General features: G+C 38.5%; 2 protein-coding genes across 2 annotated transcripts; both read left to right on the forward strand.

The window, feature by feature from the left end:
• Positions 1-893: 893 nt before the first annotated feature.
• LOC133718775 (cathecol O-methyltransferase 1-like) lies at positions 894-4,125 on the forward strand. Its single transcript, XM_062145655.1, has 5 exons — positions 894-1,210; positions 2,153-2,596; positions 2,986-3,296; positions 3,487-3,551; positions 3,677-4,125. Exons 1-5 carry the CDS (start codon positions 1,002-1,004, stop codon positions 3,971-3,973), a joined length of 1,326 nt encoding a protein of 441 aa, XP_062001639.1. The 5' UTR covers positions 894-1,001; the 3' UTR covers positions 3,974-4,125.
• A 6,387-nt stretch (positions 4,126-10,512) lies between these two features.
• Positions 10,513-13,437, forward strand: LOC133717695 (caffeic acid 3-O-methyltransferase-like). Its single transcript, XM_062144409.1, has 2 exons — positions 10,513-10,993; positions 11,377-13,437. The coding sequence occupies exons 1-2, from the start codon at positions 10,584-10,586 to the stop codon at positions 11,729-11,731; spliced, it is 765 nt and encodes a 254-aa protein (XP_062000393.1). The 5' UTR covers positions 10,513-10,583; the 3' UTR covers positions 11,732-13,437.
• The last annotated feature ends 5,323 nt before the right edge of the window (positions 13,438-18,760 follow it).

Here is an 18,760-nt window from a genome sequence, read left to right on the forward strand (position 1 = left end):
GCATGGTTGCTGAAACTTTCCACATATGTGGTTGCTGCATGGTCTTCATATATATGTCTAAATGTTTCATTTGCATCTTTAGATATGTACGTGTCATGTTTAGGCCATTGCTTCTTCTATTCATTATTTTGTAATTGTTTTATCACTGTGCTCTTTTTGAGTATCTTGCTTCATTTTTTTTCTTGGAGAGGTTTTCGTTATTGTCCCTTTCTCTCTTCATATACTTTTATTTTATTTTTATCAATAAAATAAAATAGAGGGACCGGCGATGGGTTCCCAGTTGCGATGACCCCCTTTCTTTCGGGATTGTGGGTGTGTACTAGTCACCACAAATCGACTGTCACAGATGAACTAATATCGCTTAATCCTCTATTTAATTTATAAAAACAAAAATAAATGACTCAAACCGCATGAGGAAAGGAGAGGAAGGACTCCCTCGAGCTACACCTGGTAGAATGTAAAAACTTAAATGACCTCTGTGTTATATTAGTTATATACAAATCTATATGTAGTACTCATAAACTTACTACTGCTAGATTCACTGGCTTCACATATGAATGTGTTCTCATTAATCTTCAAGTGTCATTAGCTAAACACCATCAGAACAACAACAATTTAACTATGTGAAGCCTTGGGATCTATATAGAGTTATAGCAGACTTGGTTGATCAAATTATATGACCTTAACTATTTTAAATTTTTAATCCAAGTTTTATTCAGTAGTCGATGCCTAATCATGTTTATCCACACTTTTGGAAGTTTTCTCAAAGGACATGCATTCAAATGATACTCCCTTTTTCTTTTTCTTTTTCGCTTTCTTTCTTTGATGCTTTGATAGCTATATATCCAAAGACAAAACTCTTCAGCAAATCATTTGAAAGCAAGAACAGCTATATATGGTCGTGTTTGTTACGAGGGACTGGACGGGATTGGACGGGACTGGGTACTATAACACGAGGTAGCCCATGTTTGGCAATAACCGGGACTGTGTTAAATGAGACTATGCAGTCCCAAAACACAGCCCACACTGTCTACGAGAGCAACGCCAAAACTCATGGGATTGTGGAAGCCGCTGTTGTAGACGTCGAAATCCATTCTCGCTGGATCTGCTCTTCGCCTCAACCTCATCATTCTCTCTCTCTCTCTCTCTCTCTCTCTCTCTCTCTCATGCCATTCTTTTGCTTCAGCCTCCTTCAACACCTCTTCTTCAGGTTCAATTTCATCTTCTCTCTCATTGCACTGATTATTTTTCACTCTCCCCTTCAATCCTCTACCTTCTTCTTTCTCTATCTCCTTTATTATAGATGATTTGTTTATGGGTTGATATTATTTTAAGGATTTGGTGTCTGGGTAGCTTGATTTGCTGAGAATTTTGATCAATTTTGTGTCTGGGTAGCTTGACCTGGTAAGATTTGTGATCAATTTCACGTTTGTGCTATTTTGTTCTTCTGGGTTTTTTTTTTTTTTTTTTCTGGGTTTAAAGACTGGTTTTTGTTTAAGGTTGAGTTTGTCTTTGTTTTTTGCATAGTTCCTCAAGGCTTGATTAATCATTAATTGAGTTGGGTCTCCTCTGTTAGTTTTCAACTCCACCAATCAATGCTTATTCTGGTGTTCTTCTTTCTTCTGTGGTTGTTCTTTCTTATTATCAGTTGGAGCACCAAACATGGATCAGGATTGTTATAGAAATAAGCCAAGTTATAAGAGTCCGGGATTGCTATAGAAATTAAGGTGAAGGGTGATAGTCCTGTGAAACAAACATGGCCTATGTGTGTGTGCATGTACCTCCAACAAACTTACGATCGATAAGATCAATTTTTATAATCAATCAGTATCTGTCAGATCATTTAAATATTATATACTCATATTGCACCGGTCATATGTATATATTCTGATTAGGATCTGCCCCCTTCAAAAGTAACAAAAAGCAAACATTATTAAAGCACATGTAACATGTCTTTTATGATGAATTGATGATGTTGGGTCCTCCACTACAATACCTCTAGCCTTTTCCACCCCTTAATAATTCACTGCCTAATAAGAACAATCATTCACCAACAACCGCTTCTTACATTATATGAAAAACAAATGTGAAATGTACTGTTATATAGTATAGTTTTGTACCTTTAAATAAAACTGTTTTCCTTTGAGTTCAGAATGAGCATTGACATTTCTAAGCCAGTAATGACGTCCACAAAAGAAGAAGAAGAAAGCTTCAGCTCTGCAATGCAGCTGGTGACTTCTACTGTGCTGTCTATGTCCATGCAATCAGCAGTTGAGCTTGGAGTTTTCGACATCATAGCCAAAGCTGGTGCGGGTGTGGGTCTCTCCTCAACCAAGATTGCAGCTCAGCTAGGCACCCAGAACTCCGAGGCGCCCATGATGTTGGATCGAATCCTCAGGCTACTGGCAAGTCACTCTGTGCTCAATTGCACTGTGGTTAATGCTAATGATGATGATCATAGTGATGGGCCTAATTTTCATCAGAGGGTTTATAGTCTTGCTCCTGTGTCCAAGTACTTCGTGAAAAGTGATGAAGATGGTGTTTCTTTAGGCGCCCTGATGGCATTGATTCAAGACAAGGTCTTCTTGGACAGCTGGTTTGTTTTCTCTTGTTAATTTTGTTTCTTTTTTAAGAATTTTGAGTTTAGTTAGTACAGACTATAGATGAATATGGATATTAATTACTACGATCCGTTTTCTTAAATAATAGTATAGATTAACTCATACGAGAACAAGGTAGTATAACTTAATTATCTTCATTTCTGTACATGAGTGGGGTGGAGTGGAGGAGGATCACTCAATATCTCCATTTATGTACACTAGTACCAGAAATAATTGAGCCCCTATGAGAATCAAGCCCAATAATTGAAGAAAGGATATCATTATTTCCACAAGCCAAAGAAGCAAACAATACTATTAAGATCTTTAAACTTGCGCATCTGATTTCAGTTCCTAACTCTAATTTGGTACACGCGTTGAAATATAGGTTCCAGTTGAAAGGTGCTGTTGTAGAAGGAGGAATCCCATTTAACAGGGTCCATGGCACACATGCCTTTGAGTATCCAGGTTTGGATCCCAGGTTTAACCAAGTGTTCAACACAGCAATGTTCAACCACACCACTATTGTTATCAAGAAAATTCTTGATCTCTACAAGGGTTTTGAGCACCTTAAGCAACTTGTTGATGTTGGGGGTGGCCTTGGAGTGACTCTTAGCCTAATCACTTCTAAATACCCTCACATTAAGGGCATCAACTTTGACTTGCCTCATGTCATCAAAGATGCCCCTTCTTACACTGGTATGATCATGACCTTAAGTATTAATTTACTGTAATGTATACATTATTTGTCTATTTTTTAACAACTTAAGTTTATCAGGCCAGTTTAGTGGTTATCGATCTTAACGTGGCAACATGTTCGAAACTGACGGTTCACATTTGTCATTTTTTTTTTTTGTTTAATTTGGGGGTTAAATTGCTTTGTACGTAGGAGTGGAACATGTTGGAGGAGACATGTTTGCAAGTGTTCCAAGTGGGGATGCCATTTTTATGAAGGTGATTTTTCAGTTTCTCAAGCATTATATATGTTTTCGTCTTGTGAATTTGTGAAGCTTTTTCATTTAGAATTTGTTTTGTAAAGAATAGGCAATTTGATGTTGCCATGTTTTGCTAAATTGTAGTGGATACTTCATGACTGGAGTGATGAACACTGCTTGAAGCTCCTGAAAAACTGTTACAACGCTATACCAGACAATGGAAAAGTAATTGTTGTGGAAGCACTTCTTCCAGTTGTGCCAGAGACTAGCACTGCTGTGAAGAGCACCTCCCAACTTGATGTGCTTATGATGACACAGAACCCAGGAGGAAAAGAGCGAAGCGAAGAAGAATTCATAGCCTTGGCAACTGCTGCTGGGTTTCGCGGCATCAGATATGAATGTTTTGTCTGTAATTTTTGGGTTATGGAGTTCTTTAAGTAGATCGGCGAGCTTAGAAGCTGCTATCATGCACAAAGATACTCAAGCTTCATCTAAGATTCCGCTATATGTGGAGTTCATATTGTTTGCAAATGTTTCTCTTCTTTAAGACTGCAAATTTGCATAACGAGAGAAAATATCAAGTCATTAACTGATCAGAACTGCACATAATCTGAAGATTATTTAACTTTCCCATTGTTATTTGGCTAGCAATCTTAAGGAATCCAATATAAAATGTTAATCATTCCTATTCATTTCTGCGACTAAGACGTCACTTTCCGGTGAGCCAGATTTTGGACTTTTAATTTAAAAGGTCCTTGACCAAATGCACCAAAATTGGCCAAATTTATCCCACTTACCCCAGCAACAGATTTTTATTCCCACTAACCCGATTTCAAAGAAAATGTCAAATTTACCCTCAGCTTAATTATACAATTACATCAAAGCCACTCTCTCTCTTCTCTCTCTCTCTCTCTCTCTCTCTCTCTCTCTCTCTCTCTCTCTCTCTCTCTCTCTCTCTCTCTCTCTCTCTCTCTCTCTCTCTCTCTCTCCCTCCCCGTACGTACAGATCACCGGTCCCGGCGAGAGGCGCGACGACGACGAACCGATCCAGGCCTTGTTTCTTCCGCACCTTCCAAGATCGAGCCTGTGGCCCCCAGCAGCTACGACACCAACTACAATCGCTTCGAGTTCGACTCCGATAATCACCGATCTGAGGGCGTTCGTCTTCTCCTAGCTTAGAGCTGCGGGTCCAGTCGGGCCTTGCTGATCGGAGACTTCAAAGCGGCGTCGTCGCTAAGAGTGAACTGGAGTTTTGAATCTGAATCGGAATCGGAGGATTTGCGGTCGAGAAAGGGGAAGACAGGTTCGGGTTCTCAACCGGTGCTCTCTCTCTGCGAGTTCGACGCTCTTCCTCTGCCAACGCCGCCGTTTTTGCCCCAAAACAGCTACTGTGTGTCCTTCTCCGGTCTCGGTCATCGTCCTGGTCTTTCTAGGGTCTTCCCCTGAAACAGCAACCGGCGAAAAAGTGAAGAGGTGGGTGCCCAGAGCATTTCTGGGTGCCTAAATCTTTTTTTTTTTTTTTTTTTTTTAAGTAATGGGACAGAAAAGAAAAAAAAATTGAATGTCTATTGGGGGGCAATAGACGTCTATTGGGGGGCAATAGACGTCTATTGGGAGGCAATAGACATCTGTTAAAGCGTCTATTGGGGGGTAATAGACATCTATTGGGGGCAATAGACGTTTTGAATTGATGTAATCTCCTCGTTTTTTTTCTTTAATCAAAGTTTTATTTGTATAGTTTTAGGAAGATTAATTACCATTTCGGTAATCTAAACGTCTATTGGGGGGCAATAGACGTCTACTGGGGGGCAATACATGGTTGATAGTCGTCTATTGGGGGGCAATACATGGCTGATAGTCGTCTATTAGGGAGCAATAGACGTCTATTGGGGGGCAATAGACGTCTATTGCCCCTCTATTAGGGGGCAATAGATGTCTATTGGGGGCAAAAAAACTTTCCGGTGAGATTTTCAGCAAATTCCGGTGGGCGGCAGCCGGTGACCGGATTCCGGCGAAAGTTGACCGGATTCCGGCGACCGGTGACCGGATTCCGGCGGCCGGTGACGGGCTCCGGCGAAGTCTCCTATGGTTTCTCTCTCTTCCATTTTCTCTCTCTCTTCCATTTTCTCTCTCTCTCTCTCTAAGTAACAAAGGGGTGAGGGGTAAAATGGTATTAAAAAAAATTAAAAACAAAAAAAAAATCTTAATGGGGTATTAGGGAAGACTCCCTTAGAGTGTATTGGGTAAGAGAGAATTAAAAAAACTTAATGGGGTAAGTGGGAAAAAAATCTCTAGAAATGGGGTAAATGGACAAAACCCCTAATTTAAATTGTACCTTTGGCAAGGAACTCAGCTTAATTAGTTTAGAGCACAGATTATGTGCAGTACGTTATGATTTTTTTTTTTTTTTTTGAAATAGAAGTTGATAACATCAAACATCAAATCAACAGCTAAAACGTCAGAGTCTACAAACACTTGAAGATAGAAAAAATGGCTGGGTAACAACAAAATTCTTGTCTAAGCACTGCAACTCATTACAAATGTATTTGAGCTCGCTTTTTAAAGCGAACCTATAAACAAAGAATAACTCCATGTCTTCTAGAGAAAAATCATTGACTAGCCCTCTATTCGCCTACACGCAATTGTGGAACAAAATAGAATGCTACTTCCTGGCAAACAAATATAAGTCAATTCCTTATCCATAAGCCACTTGAAAAACACCAGTCAAAATCGAGATAATTACCAACTCCACTAGAATCATGATCTGATTTAAGACAATCCCTTAGAGACCATAAAAAGGCCCAAAGACCGCCCAAGTAGGTCAAACTCTTGGGTCAAGCCAGCCCAAAACACTAAATAATACATAAGGGTGACAAAGCACCCTCCTGCTTGGCCTAATTCTCAAAGAGAACTTGACTTAATCATATGGCCCAACTGAATCTGAACCCACACAGCCCAGGCCCAAACCCAATAGCCCAGAAGTCAACGCCAACCTGCGACGCCTCCTGTGCTAGCATCTTCGGCTCTAGATCTGAAGGGCGACCACCCTAGTTAGCCATCCCCATCACCACTAAAACCATCCAGCCAAAACAAATTGTTGGCCGCAACAGATGCACATCGAATAGAAGTTCACACCTTTCCGCAATCAAGCACCGATCAGTAGTGCAACCACAGTGCCGGAATGACCACCGGGCCAAACAAACGTTGCAGGAGGTGATCCCACCAAAAAACCGTGCAACTGTGCAGTTTGACTTCCAAACAAGGGACGCAGGTAAAAGCCCGCTACCAAAGCCGCAATAGATCGAAAGGAAACATTGCCACCACCAAGGATCCACAGATCGATCTTCATCTAATTTGGAAGCTACCAGAAATCCCCGCCAAAACACACCACCCAACGTAGAAACAAAGTCCGACAAAATGTTCGACCCCCACAACGAAGAGTCTCACCTGCTAAATTAGACGAAAATCAGAGAAAGCCCAATGTTAATGCTCAAGAAACAGGGAGGTAGCCTGATCTTGTTAATGCGGACAAGGGGTTTGGAGTCTCGGTTGATTTAATGAAGGGAAGCTTCAGTGTTACCCTTCAACTGAAATACATTGACGTCAAGAAGGAGGCTGCGGTTAGCGGTCTTCGCTACTCTGATGTCTAACTTAATCAATGTATTTATATCGACAAAATAACGTTAGGCGGGTATTTAATGTGTAATCAATGAGGAGAGAAGGAGAGACCTTTTATAGGTGAAGTGAAGGGTGGCCTTCACTTTGTTTCTGATGTCGGACTGATGCATATCAGTTCTGTGCTTTTGGGCCTCATTGGGAGGCTATCTTAACGTGGCACGTGTGGGCGCGTTAGGACTGCTTTCGGCCTAAGACTGAGCTTAGGCGACAGCCTGTCTGCTGGTGTTTCCGGAAGTTACACCATTAAAACATTTTGGGCATGTAGAGGCAGTCTTAAGTCCTAGCTGATTATACTTGACAATACCATGTATATACACCCAAGTAAGATTTCCGCCGCCGCCGCCGCTCTATGCTCTCTTCGAGAACCTAGGGTTTTTCCTCATCTTTTTTCAAAACTCATACCACTTGTTGATTATACTTTTCTGAAAAATTAAAGAAATGAATTGAAGATTTGTTACTTTAGAATGAAAAGAAAAAGAAGGGGGCAATTAATTATTGGCCCAATCTCAATAAGAAATATTAGGTAAAACTCATCCACTATTTCTTTTCAATTTACACCAAAAAATTGTCATGTAAGATAAATAACACAACATTTTTTTCCTCAAAATAACAGAAATTGTCACTAAAGGAAAATTATTGCATGTCTTTTTTGCTTTAAATGAACCAAATGCTTGAGATTTTTGCATCTCTTTCTTTTGGGTTCACAAATATTCTATCACATAGGTAAGCTATTTGATTCTTACTATCTATAGTAATTGTTGATCTGATTGAGATTGTGGAGAACGGTATTCATGATTTTTTTGAGTTTTTTACTTTTTCTGCAGTGCATTCAATGTATTGATGAAATGTTATTAAGAATTTAGTTCATATAATGGTTTGTATTAGTTGCATACCTAACATAGAGATTTGTTTGACTATACCATACCTATTATACCCATGCTAACTTGTAGGAGTTGGGTAAACCGCATGACTTTTTCTGCGGTACATTCAATGTATTTGATGAAATGTTATTAAGAATTTAATTCATATAATGATTTGTATTAGTTGCATACCTAACATAGAGATTTGTTTGACTATACCATACCTATTATACCCATGCTAACTTGTAGGAGTTGGGTAAACCGCATGACTTTTTCTGCGGTACATTCAATGTATTTGATGAAATGTTATTAAGAATTTAATTCATATAATGATTTGTATTAGTTGCATACCTAACATAGAGGTTGTTCGACTATACCATATCTATTATACCCATGCTAACTTGTAGGAGTTGGGTAAACCGCATGACTTTTTCTGCGGTACATTCAATGTATTTGATGAAATGTTATTAAGAATTTAATTCATATAATGATTTGTATTAGTTGCATACCTAACGTAGAGGATGTTCGACTATACCATATCTATTATACCCATGCTAACTTGTACGTAGGAGTTGAGTAAACCACGTGACTTAAGAGTGAGTCTCACAAAAAAGTCATCAACTAGTCCTCATTATAATGATCCTCATTAGAAGGTCTCCCTTTAATATGTTGGTGGGGTAATGGGGAATATTTTGTGTGAAAATTGGGCTATGGGTTAAGGCCCCTATATATATTAAATACTATAATTCCAAATATGAATAAAAATACTATTTTACTCTTGAGATTTTACTCACATGTGTCACATGGCACCACGCCACCACATATGCATTTTTAAAGGAATAATGGACAAAAGTACTATAGGGGCTAACATAAGGATAGTATGGGTACCACTAGACTCTCTAAAAATTTGTAGGTACTAAAAAGTGCATTTCGTGATAGTCCGGGTACCATATGAGGATTTTACCCTTCAAGAATTTCATATATTTATTGGTTTATTATTACTTCATTGATCAACTTTGTATGTCTATTGATGGTGCACAACATTAGTATGCATGTTAAGTTGTAAAGCTATGAGTGTCTTGTATGATCGTCTATGTCTACTTGCATTCTAGAGTATCAAGTGAGTAACTTGAGCCCCATTCGCATAAATCAATGTCTAGGTAGATTAGGATAACATCAGTACCGACATTGCCTAGCCTTATTCACAATTTTTTCGACCTTAATGACTTCTAAGGTAGAGTTGTGCGAGAACATCACTCTAGGTTCCATTCTAGAAGCTAAGTTAGGATGCACACATCATGCTCTTAACATACCAAGTAAGAAAGATTAGTAGGTTAAGTTTAATACATCATTAGCTGAGATTGAGTAACGATATCCGAATGAATTAAAACATGTTATTAAATACATCACAGGTGGAGTCATTGTCTAGTGGAGAGAAGTAGTTCCTAGCTAGCTAGCTTTCTCATATTTGATTTCCAAAACCAAAAACCCCAAAAACTATATTTTATTTTCGTAGGTTCTTCTGTTCCTTGTTTTGTTTATTTTAATTAGCATAGCAAACGATCTCTGATTATCCCCAAATTTTGTATGCATCTTTTTTTGTGAGTCTAGTTTAAGTAATTTTAATTTTGTAACTTTTAGTTGAGTCTAGGTATAATTTTTAGTTTGTCTTTACTTAGTGTCAATTAGAGTCTGTTTTGCAATTGTTGAGTCACAATCCTCTGCAGGAGACACCATATTTCCTATACTATATCGATAGACCACTGTGATTACAGGGATTTATTTATACGCATTTAGGTCGTATCACTCATCTCACATATTTTGGGAATGAATTAAATTCACTGATGCATTAACGAATTTTGGTGCTACTTTCACAAACTTGGTTTGGTGGGATCTACTTCACCTTTCATCCTTGCACACTGTAACGAAGACCACTTGAGTCTTTCAAACTTTCGTTTTCATTAGTTCCATGTTTGCATTAATTGAATTTTTTTAGAGGTTTTGATTTTGGCACCCCTTGTTTGTACTCTCGTTTTCCTTTTCTTAATATTCTTAAAGATCTCCTCTTGCTAGTTGTTTTGCGAAATTTCGAGATTATCGCCACCTCTTGCTAGTTGTTTTGCTATTGATGATGTATGGTTAGATGAGACTTCTGCTATTATTCATGACGTTCTCTACGAGGATATGTGTCATTGTTCTTATGTAGCTCGGGGTTCAGGTTTTATGTCCCCCCCATGCAAAATTTTACTACTATTAATATAATAAATGGAACCGGGCGTGGGGCTGAGCCTCCTAGCTAAGCTGGGTTCCAAACCCCTATTCAAAAAAAAAAAAAAAAATCTCCTCCTTGCCTATCCAAAAAAAACCCTTAATTGACCACCTACCACTTCTTATATTATATGAAAATCAGACACGTGTGAATTAGTTTAGGGTTTAGGGTTTTGCTATTTTGATAATAAATAAAACTGGTTTCCTTTGAGTTCACAACGAGCATAGACAGTTCTAAGCCTGTAATGGCGTCCACAAAAGAAGAAGAAAGCTTCTGCTATGCAATGCAGCTGGTGACTTCTACTGCGCTGTCCATGTCCACGCAATTAGCAGTTGAGCTTGGAGTTTTCGACATCATAGCCAAAGCTGGTGCGGGTGCGGGTCTCTCCTCATCGCAGATAGCAGCTCAGATAGGCACCGAGAACCCCGATGCGCCCATGATGTTGGATCGGATCCTCACGCTACTGGCAAGTCACTCTGTGCTCAATTGCACTGTGGTTAATGCTAATGATGATGATCATAGTGATGGGCCTATTTTTCAGAGGGTTTATAGTCTTGCTTCTGTATCCAAGTACTTTGTGAAGAGTGATGAAGATGGTGTTTCTTTAGGCGCCATGATGGCATTGATTCAAGACAAGGTCTTCTTGGACAGCTGGTTTGTTTTCTCTTGTTAATTAGTTCTCTTTTCCTTTTTTCTTTCTTAAGAATTTTGAGTTTAGTTAGTATAGAGATGAATATGGATATTACTACAATCCGTTTTCGTAAATAATAGTATAGATTAACTCATACGAGAACAAGGTAGTTTAACTTAATTATCTTCATTTCTGTACATGAGTGGAGTGGAGGAGGATCACTCAATATATATCTCCATTTCTGTACACAAGTACCAGAAATAATTGAGCCCCTATGAGAATCAAGCCCAATAATTGAAGAAAGGATATCATTATTTCCACAAGCCAAAGAAACAAAAAGTACTATTAAGATCTTTAAACTTCCACATCTGATTTCAGTTCTTAACTCTAATTCATTGAAATATAGGTTCCAGTTGAAAGGTGCTGTTGTGGAAGGAGGAATCCCATTTAACAGGGTCCATGGCACGCATGCCTTTGAGTATCCAGGTTTGGACCCCAGGTTTAACCAAGTGTTGAACACAGCAATGTTCAACCACACCACTATTGTTATCAAGAAAATTCTTGATCTGTACAAGGGTTTTGAGCACCTTAAGCAACTTGTTGATGCTGGGGGTGGCCTTGGAGTGACTCTTAGCCTAATCACTTCTAGATACCCTCATATTAAGGGCATTAACTTTGACTTGCCTCATGTCATCAAAGATGCCCCTTCTTACACTGGTATGATCATGACTTTTAAGTATTGTACTGTAATTGATAGCTAAATTTATAAGCTATTGATTTTCCTTATTCACACTTAAGATTGTCAATTGTAGCAAGGGTAAACAAGGGTCTTTCCCGCAGAGGACTAAGGTTATAACTACTCAAAACAATGTCACAAAAGTGACCACTGTTCCTAGCGAACAGCAATCGAAAACCTAATCTAAACTACTCAGAAAATTACGAAAATTTACAGAGATACACTAGACACACAGGGCGTCTTGCACACAAAATTTGGTATTATTCGGAATTGATTTACTATTCTAAACAAATACGAAAATATAGAGTACAGAAGCTGAAAATAACAAAAACTGGTTTTAAGATGGTTTGAAAACAATATGATGAAGATAGTTAGGGAAGATGCATCCACCCCGGACAATCACACACAAGATAATTTGTTCAATCCTAATTCAATTAATCTAGATGAAGATGCTCAGGTTGGCTCGGTACGCTTGAACACAACCTATTACCCTTTCTTACTTCGTACGCTAGGCAGGAAGTGCTCTACACCTAGACTATTCCCAAGCAATGCAACCTAAAGGTACGCTTATTAGATTAAACATGCAGAGATCATTAAGGTCTAAAAGAGTTTGAGACATCACTAGGCATCGCAATAAACTTAGCGCCTTGCTAAACCTAGGACTTAGTTTACTTGATAGTGAAAACTAACAATTGCTTCTCTAGAAGGTTTGAGGAATCCAACTATTGATCCAGGCATCAAACAATCAAAGCGGTAGAACCCTAACATGCATACTAAGCGTGCACTCAAAGCATACAAGCAAGAATTCATCAATGGAAAAGCAGTAAACAAAAGTCTCATCTTGAATTAAAAGAAAATAAAATCAAAGGTCAAATCATCTTGTAGTTCATGTCTAGGGGCTTCAAGCAGCCCCCTAACTAATAAAAACTAGTTAAACATAGAAGAAACAAAACAAACTAAAGAAGGGGAGGCAGAGAGAGAGAGAGCTGCTGCAGAATCATCTCCTTTTATATGGTTAGAGGTTGCCTCCATCTTTCTTGTTGTGTAGGAAATCCAAAACTTAAAAGAATTAGGGTTAGCGTGCTTAGGTGGAGTTTTCCTATTGGCTCTTGAACTTGATGACTCATTCCAACCATTCGCATCATGCCATTTGTCTATATTGAGCTGATATATGAAGCACAAACTCGTCCTCGGGCTTTTCGGTGTGATTTGGGCTTCGAAACATAAATTCCCGTCCAACCTCAGATTCACGCGCAGCCTGACCTTCTTGTACTAAATCAGCCATAACTTCTTCTAGAAAAATGATATTGACAAGCCGTAAAAAGATCTGGAAACTAGACATCTGGAGCTTTCCATCAATATAAAGATCATCCTCTGGATCGTTCTGAGCTGGTCTCAGTGCTCTGTCGAAGTTAACTGATCTGCACAGGCAGATTTCCCGATTTTGCATTTCAATCCCTCTTTTACTTCTTTTCTCCTTCTTTACTCCAAGATACCTATAAAACAAATAAACAACGTAAATAACTAGAAAATACACTAAACTAACAAAGAAAGTATAGAGATTAACGCTATTAATATCACATAATTATGCTCCTATCAAATACCCCCACACTTAAGCTTTGCTAGTCCCTAGCAAACAGAGAACTAACTAGACAAAAGACACGGACCTAATGTCTTCCAAACATCTCAGAGAACTTATAATGCCCACAAGTATGGTCAACAAAATTCACACACTCACATGTCAAAATTCATAACCTCACTTAAAAGCTAATTTATTTTGATAACCATAGTGCTAAAGTTATAATACATGGGCAATCAAACTAGTGCAACAAAGGAGAACCAACTTATTCATGTGTCAAACAAGCGTCAACTCAATTTCTCACAAATATGCTCTCAATTTCTTTTCACTCATGATTTTCTGACTTGATGTATAAGCATATATTTCACTCAAGTTATATGTGAGAGGAATGATATAATAAGACAAACAAATAGCTCACATATGATAACAAGAAAGAAAGGCTTTTTCTGAAATTTTTTTTTTTTTACATATGATCCCACGATTGGAACGCCAAAACTCGGACGAAAGGCCAGTGACACCATATGCTCACCCCTCCACACAAGTCTCCACAAATCGAATGCACAACTTCAAAGATCAAAAAGGTCTTTATTCAAGGTTATAATGGGGCCAAGGGTTAAGGTTAAACGAAAGAAAGGATAGGAAATTCAAAGATCCTAAAGAACCTAGTGGAGCACTAGAAGAACACAAGAGATAAAAGAATCTTGAAACTCTTCAAGGTAATCAATCTTCGAACATGAAGCAAAGAATTTTTTTTTTTTTTTCCAAGGCCAGATGTCATCTTTTTGGGCCTTTGCTTCATTATAACCTCAACAGATACAACATGAATGTATCAAATCCAAGGAAGTATTTTGCTTTTCGATTCTTTTGATTTTTCTTTTCAAGCATTCTTTCTCTTTCTTTTTCTTTTTTGGCTATCACATATTTTTTTCTCTGTTTTTTTTTTCAACAGCCATAAACACATACTTTTTTTTTTTTTTCCTTGGATCGATGTACAATGAACTCCCCCACACTTGCTTACAAAAGTACCTTGAACATAAGTACATCTCTCAAAATATTTGCTCCACTACTTCCTTAGGATAGGGTAAGGATATATCTATACTAAGCTTAGGGTTAAGGAATTCATGGGTGATGAAACAAAAAGGCTTAATGTAGGCTCAAGGGGGTTAACTAGGGGATTGCACATCTTGTGTGCATAAAAGGGACACAGGTTAATTTGGCTATGGTGGTAATCCTAGTGCCTTTATCCCTTCCCATCCATCATGCAATTCAACCATACGCTTCAAGAGGTTTTGGGGCAAGTTCTAGCATTTGTCCTTATAAAATATGCAAGTCGAATCCGAATCTCAACCAAGATGAATAAAAGATGAGATCATGCAAAATCCTCGTCAAGAAAATAAGATGATTCTATACTAAGCACTCAGAAAAGAAATAGCACATATACAGGCTCAAAAGCTCACAAGGGTTTAAATCAAGTTTAACCTGTCATAGCATGCATCCATCAATTCTCAAGTGTTACATTAATCCAACCATCAATGTATATAAATCAAGCACAATAATCATCAAAATCTATTAACAATTATTTGAAATCAAGAATCCAACACGTGCCTGCAATCCTTTTGTGACCAAAATATAAATCCGAAAGTTCATGCTCATCATAGAGTTGGAAGACTCCTAAGACTCAAAGAAAAATAAAACCTAAAACTAGACTCTTTTTTTTTTTTTTTTTTTTTTTTTTAAGAGAAATTTAAACAAAAGAATGACTCAAAAACAAATTGACAAATTTGTATTTCCCTCCCCCACACTTAAACTAGACATTGTCCTCAATGTATGGCAATATAACGCACAATGCACCAGGTAAGCATAGAGAAAGAAAATCCAAAAGAGGGCAAGTAGGAAGATAAGAAAGGTTATAGAAAAGCTCCCCCTTGTAGACCTCCAGCTGCTCACGACCTTTGGAGAGGACTGAAATTAGACACCATCTGCAAGGCACAAGGCCTTGACTTCCACAATGGAAGCTCCGTGCTATATGGACTCCAAAAGGTCGCAAATTTGCGCAGGTCCCTGTTTTGCTGGACTGACCTTTCGGTACTCAAAGTGGAACTGGGAACGCAGCAGAACTCCGAATCCAGTTCTGTAAAATCGTACAGAAACTAGACTCAGAGAGCTTTCTATGCATATATGGCACGTCTCCTGGTTCCATCGGAGCTAAAAACGGCAGCCGTTCAAAGTGAACTGATCCGCGAGGCAGAAAAACTGTTTTGCTCAAAAGTGATTTTCCTCAAACTTTCCTCAACTATATGACCTGCACACAAATCAAAAGCATAAAAACGAACAAATATGAAGCAAAGATTGAGAAGAAAAGGAATAAAGAGAGCGTCTCTTATGATTAGAAGTTTTGAATGTCGCAATCTTCTTCCTCCATTAATTGGGTTGCCTCCCAAGAAGCGCTTGGTTTAACGTCTTCAGCCTGACATAGCAACTCTTCATCAAGAGTAATCAGGAGGTTTAGGTCTTGGTTCCACCAAATGCTTTACTCTCTTTAGCGACGTTTCATGGTCTCTTGACAGCAACTTGGGTATCTTAGGAGCAATGGAAAGATATGATTTGATGCTCTTCTTTTTCTTTCTCTTCTTCCATTGTCTCCTTCTCTTCTTAAATCCACCAAGCATGGATAGAAGGATCTCCTCATTAGATTTCAGATGCTCACAGATCACCATCTCCACATGATCGACAAAGGCAAGAGCGCTGTGGAGAGAAGGAACATGCGTAGAGATTGAATGTGGCAAGGAATAATCAGGTGGTCTACCAGGTGCTAGAAGTAGAGGCCTAAATGTAGGAGCTTTGATGGTCTCCTTCTCTAAGCAATCACCTATGTCATCCTTGTAATTTTCTTGAACCTCATGATGTATTGTGATTGCTTCCGGCATGTGGAGCGCATTGTCATTAAACTCAATTTGAAGTTCCTCATTGAAAGAATCCTCATCATCACTATATGCACAAGCTTCAAGCTCGGTTGTGTATCGTACTGCATAATCCTCACAAGTCACGACCTTGAGTTTCTCTTCATGGGACTCATCCAAATCCAAGCTTTCATCCTCATCAAATATTAATTCAAGTGGTGCATCATGAGGTTGAAGCAAGGTTGTAGCTGTAGGGGGCTCCCATAGAGTTGTCATAGGTGTAGGAGGGTGCTCTTGCGGTACCATGGTCTCTAAAATCTCATCAACTGCCGGCCAATCATCATCCTCATTCGTGGAAACTTCTTGACTTGGTTCTTGCTCCTTTGGCTCTTGATTCAAGCATGCCAAAATTGTCTCCACATGTTGCCCAATGTTCTCAACAGATTCGTTAATATTCTGCCTACAAGTTTTCATGTCTTGGATACAAGAATCCACAATCTGGGAAAAGGAAGAAACATTCTGCGAAAAGGAAGAAACATTTTTAGTCATAGAAGTAACTAAATCTTCAAGAGAGTCACCTTGAGGTGTTGGCGATTGATAATCATGGTATGATAATGAAGAAGCTTCAAAATCATTAAAGGATCCTTGTTGGATATTTGAGTAGCCATTCCACTCAAAGTATGGAGGATAATTCCATGCCGGATTATATGGAGGTGCATATTGATCATTCCAATGCCCTTGGTTCGCTTGATATCCTCCAAACATGCTACTTTGATCAAAGTAACTTTGATATTGCATGTTTGGACATGTCTCCGTTGAATGCCCAACCAGGGAGCATATGGAACATGCTTCATAATCTCGATGCCACATCTGAAACAAAGAAAATAAAAAAAAAAAAAAAAATTAGTAAGATACAAAAACAATCAAAAACAGAAAACAAAAACACAAGTAATTAGAACACAATAGTCCCCGGCGACACGGCGCCAAAAATTGATAGCTAAATTTATAAGCTATTGATTTTCCTTATTCACACTTAAGATTGTCAATTGTAGCAAGGGTAAACAAGGGTCTTTCCCGCAGAGGACTAAGGTTATAACTACTCAAAACAATGTCACAAAAGTGACCACTGTTCCTAGCGAACAGCAATCGAAAACCTAATCTAAACTACTCAGAAAATTACGAAAATTTACAGAGATACACTAGACACACAGGGCGTCTTGCACACAAAATTTGGTATTATTCGGAATTGATTTACTATTCTAAACAAATACGAAAATATAGAGTACAGAAGCTGAAAATAACAAAAACTGGTTTTAAGATGGTTTGAAAACAATATGATGAAGATAGTTAGGGAAGATGCATCCACCCCGGACAATCACACACAAGATAATTTGTTCAATCCTAATTCAATTAATCTAGATGAAGATGCTCAGGTTGGCTCGGTACGCTTGAACACAACCTATTACCCTTTCTTACTTCGTACGCTAGGCAGGAAGTGCTCTACACCTAGACTATTCCCAAGCAATGCAACCTAAAGGTACGCTTATTAGATTAAACATGCAGAGATCATTAAGGTCTAAAAGAGTTTGAGACATCACTAGGCATCGCAATAAACTTAGCGCCTTGCTAAACCTAGGACTTAGTTTACTTGATAGTGAAAACTAACAATTGCTTCTCTAGAAGGTTTGAGGAATCCAACTATTGATCCAGGCATCAAACAATCAAAGCGGTAGAACCCTAACATGCATACTAAGCGTGCACTCAAAGCATACAAGCAAGAATTCATCAATGGAAAAGCAGTAAACAAAAGTCTCATCTTGAATTAAAAGAAAATAAAATCAAAGGTCAAATCATCTTGTAGTTCATGTCTAGGGGCTTCAAGCAGCCCCCTAACTAATAAAAACTAGTTAAACATAGAAGAAACAAAACAAACTAAAGAAGGGGAGGCAGAGAGAGAGAGAGCTGCTGCAGAATCATCTCCTTTTATATGGTTAGAGGTTGCCTCCATCTTTCTTGTTGTGTAGGAAATCCAAAACTTAAAAGAATTAGGGTTAGCGTGCTTAGGTGGAGTTTTCCTATTGGCTCTTGAACTTGATGACTCATTCCAACCATTCACATCATGCCATTTGTCTATATTGAGCTGATATATGAAGCACAAACTCGTCCTCGGGCTTTTCGGTGTGATTTGGGCTTCGAAACATAAATTCCCGTCCAACCTCAGATTCACGCGCAGCCTGACCTTCTTGTACTAAATCAGCCATAACTTCTTCTAGAAAAATGATATTGACAAGCCGTAAAAAGATCTGAAAACTAGACATCTGGAGCTTTCCATCAATATAAAGATCATCCTCTGGATCGTTCTGAGCTGGTCTCAGTGCTCTGTCGAAGTTAACTGATCTGCACAGGCAGATTTCCCGATTTTGCATTTCAATCCCTCTTTTACTTCTTTTCTCCTTCTTTACTCCAAGATACCTATAAAACAAATAAACAACGTAAATAACTAGAAAATACACTAAACTAACAAAGAAAGTATAGAGATTAACGCTATTAATATCACATAATTATGCTCCTATCA

Source organism: Rosa rugosa, chromosome 6 (genome assembly GCF_958449725.1).
Source record: "Rosa rugosa chromosome 6, drRosRugo1.1, whole genome shotgun sequence".
Lineage (NCBI taxonomy): Eukaryota > Viridiplantae > Streptophyta > Magnoliopsida > Rosales > Rosaceae > Rosa > Rosa rugosa.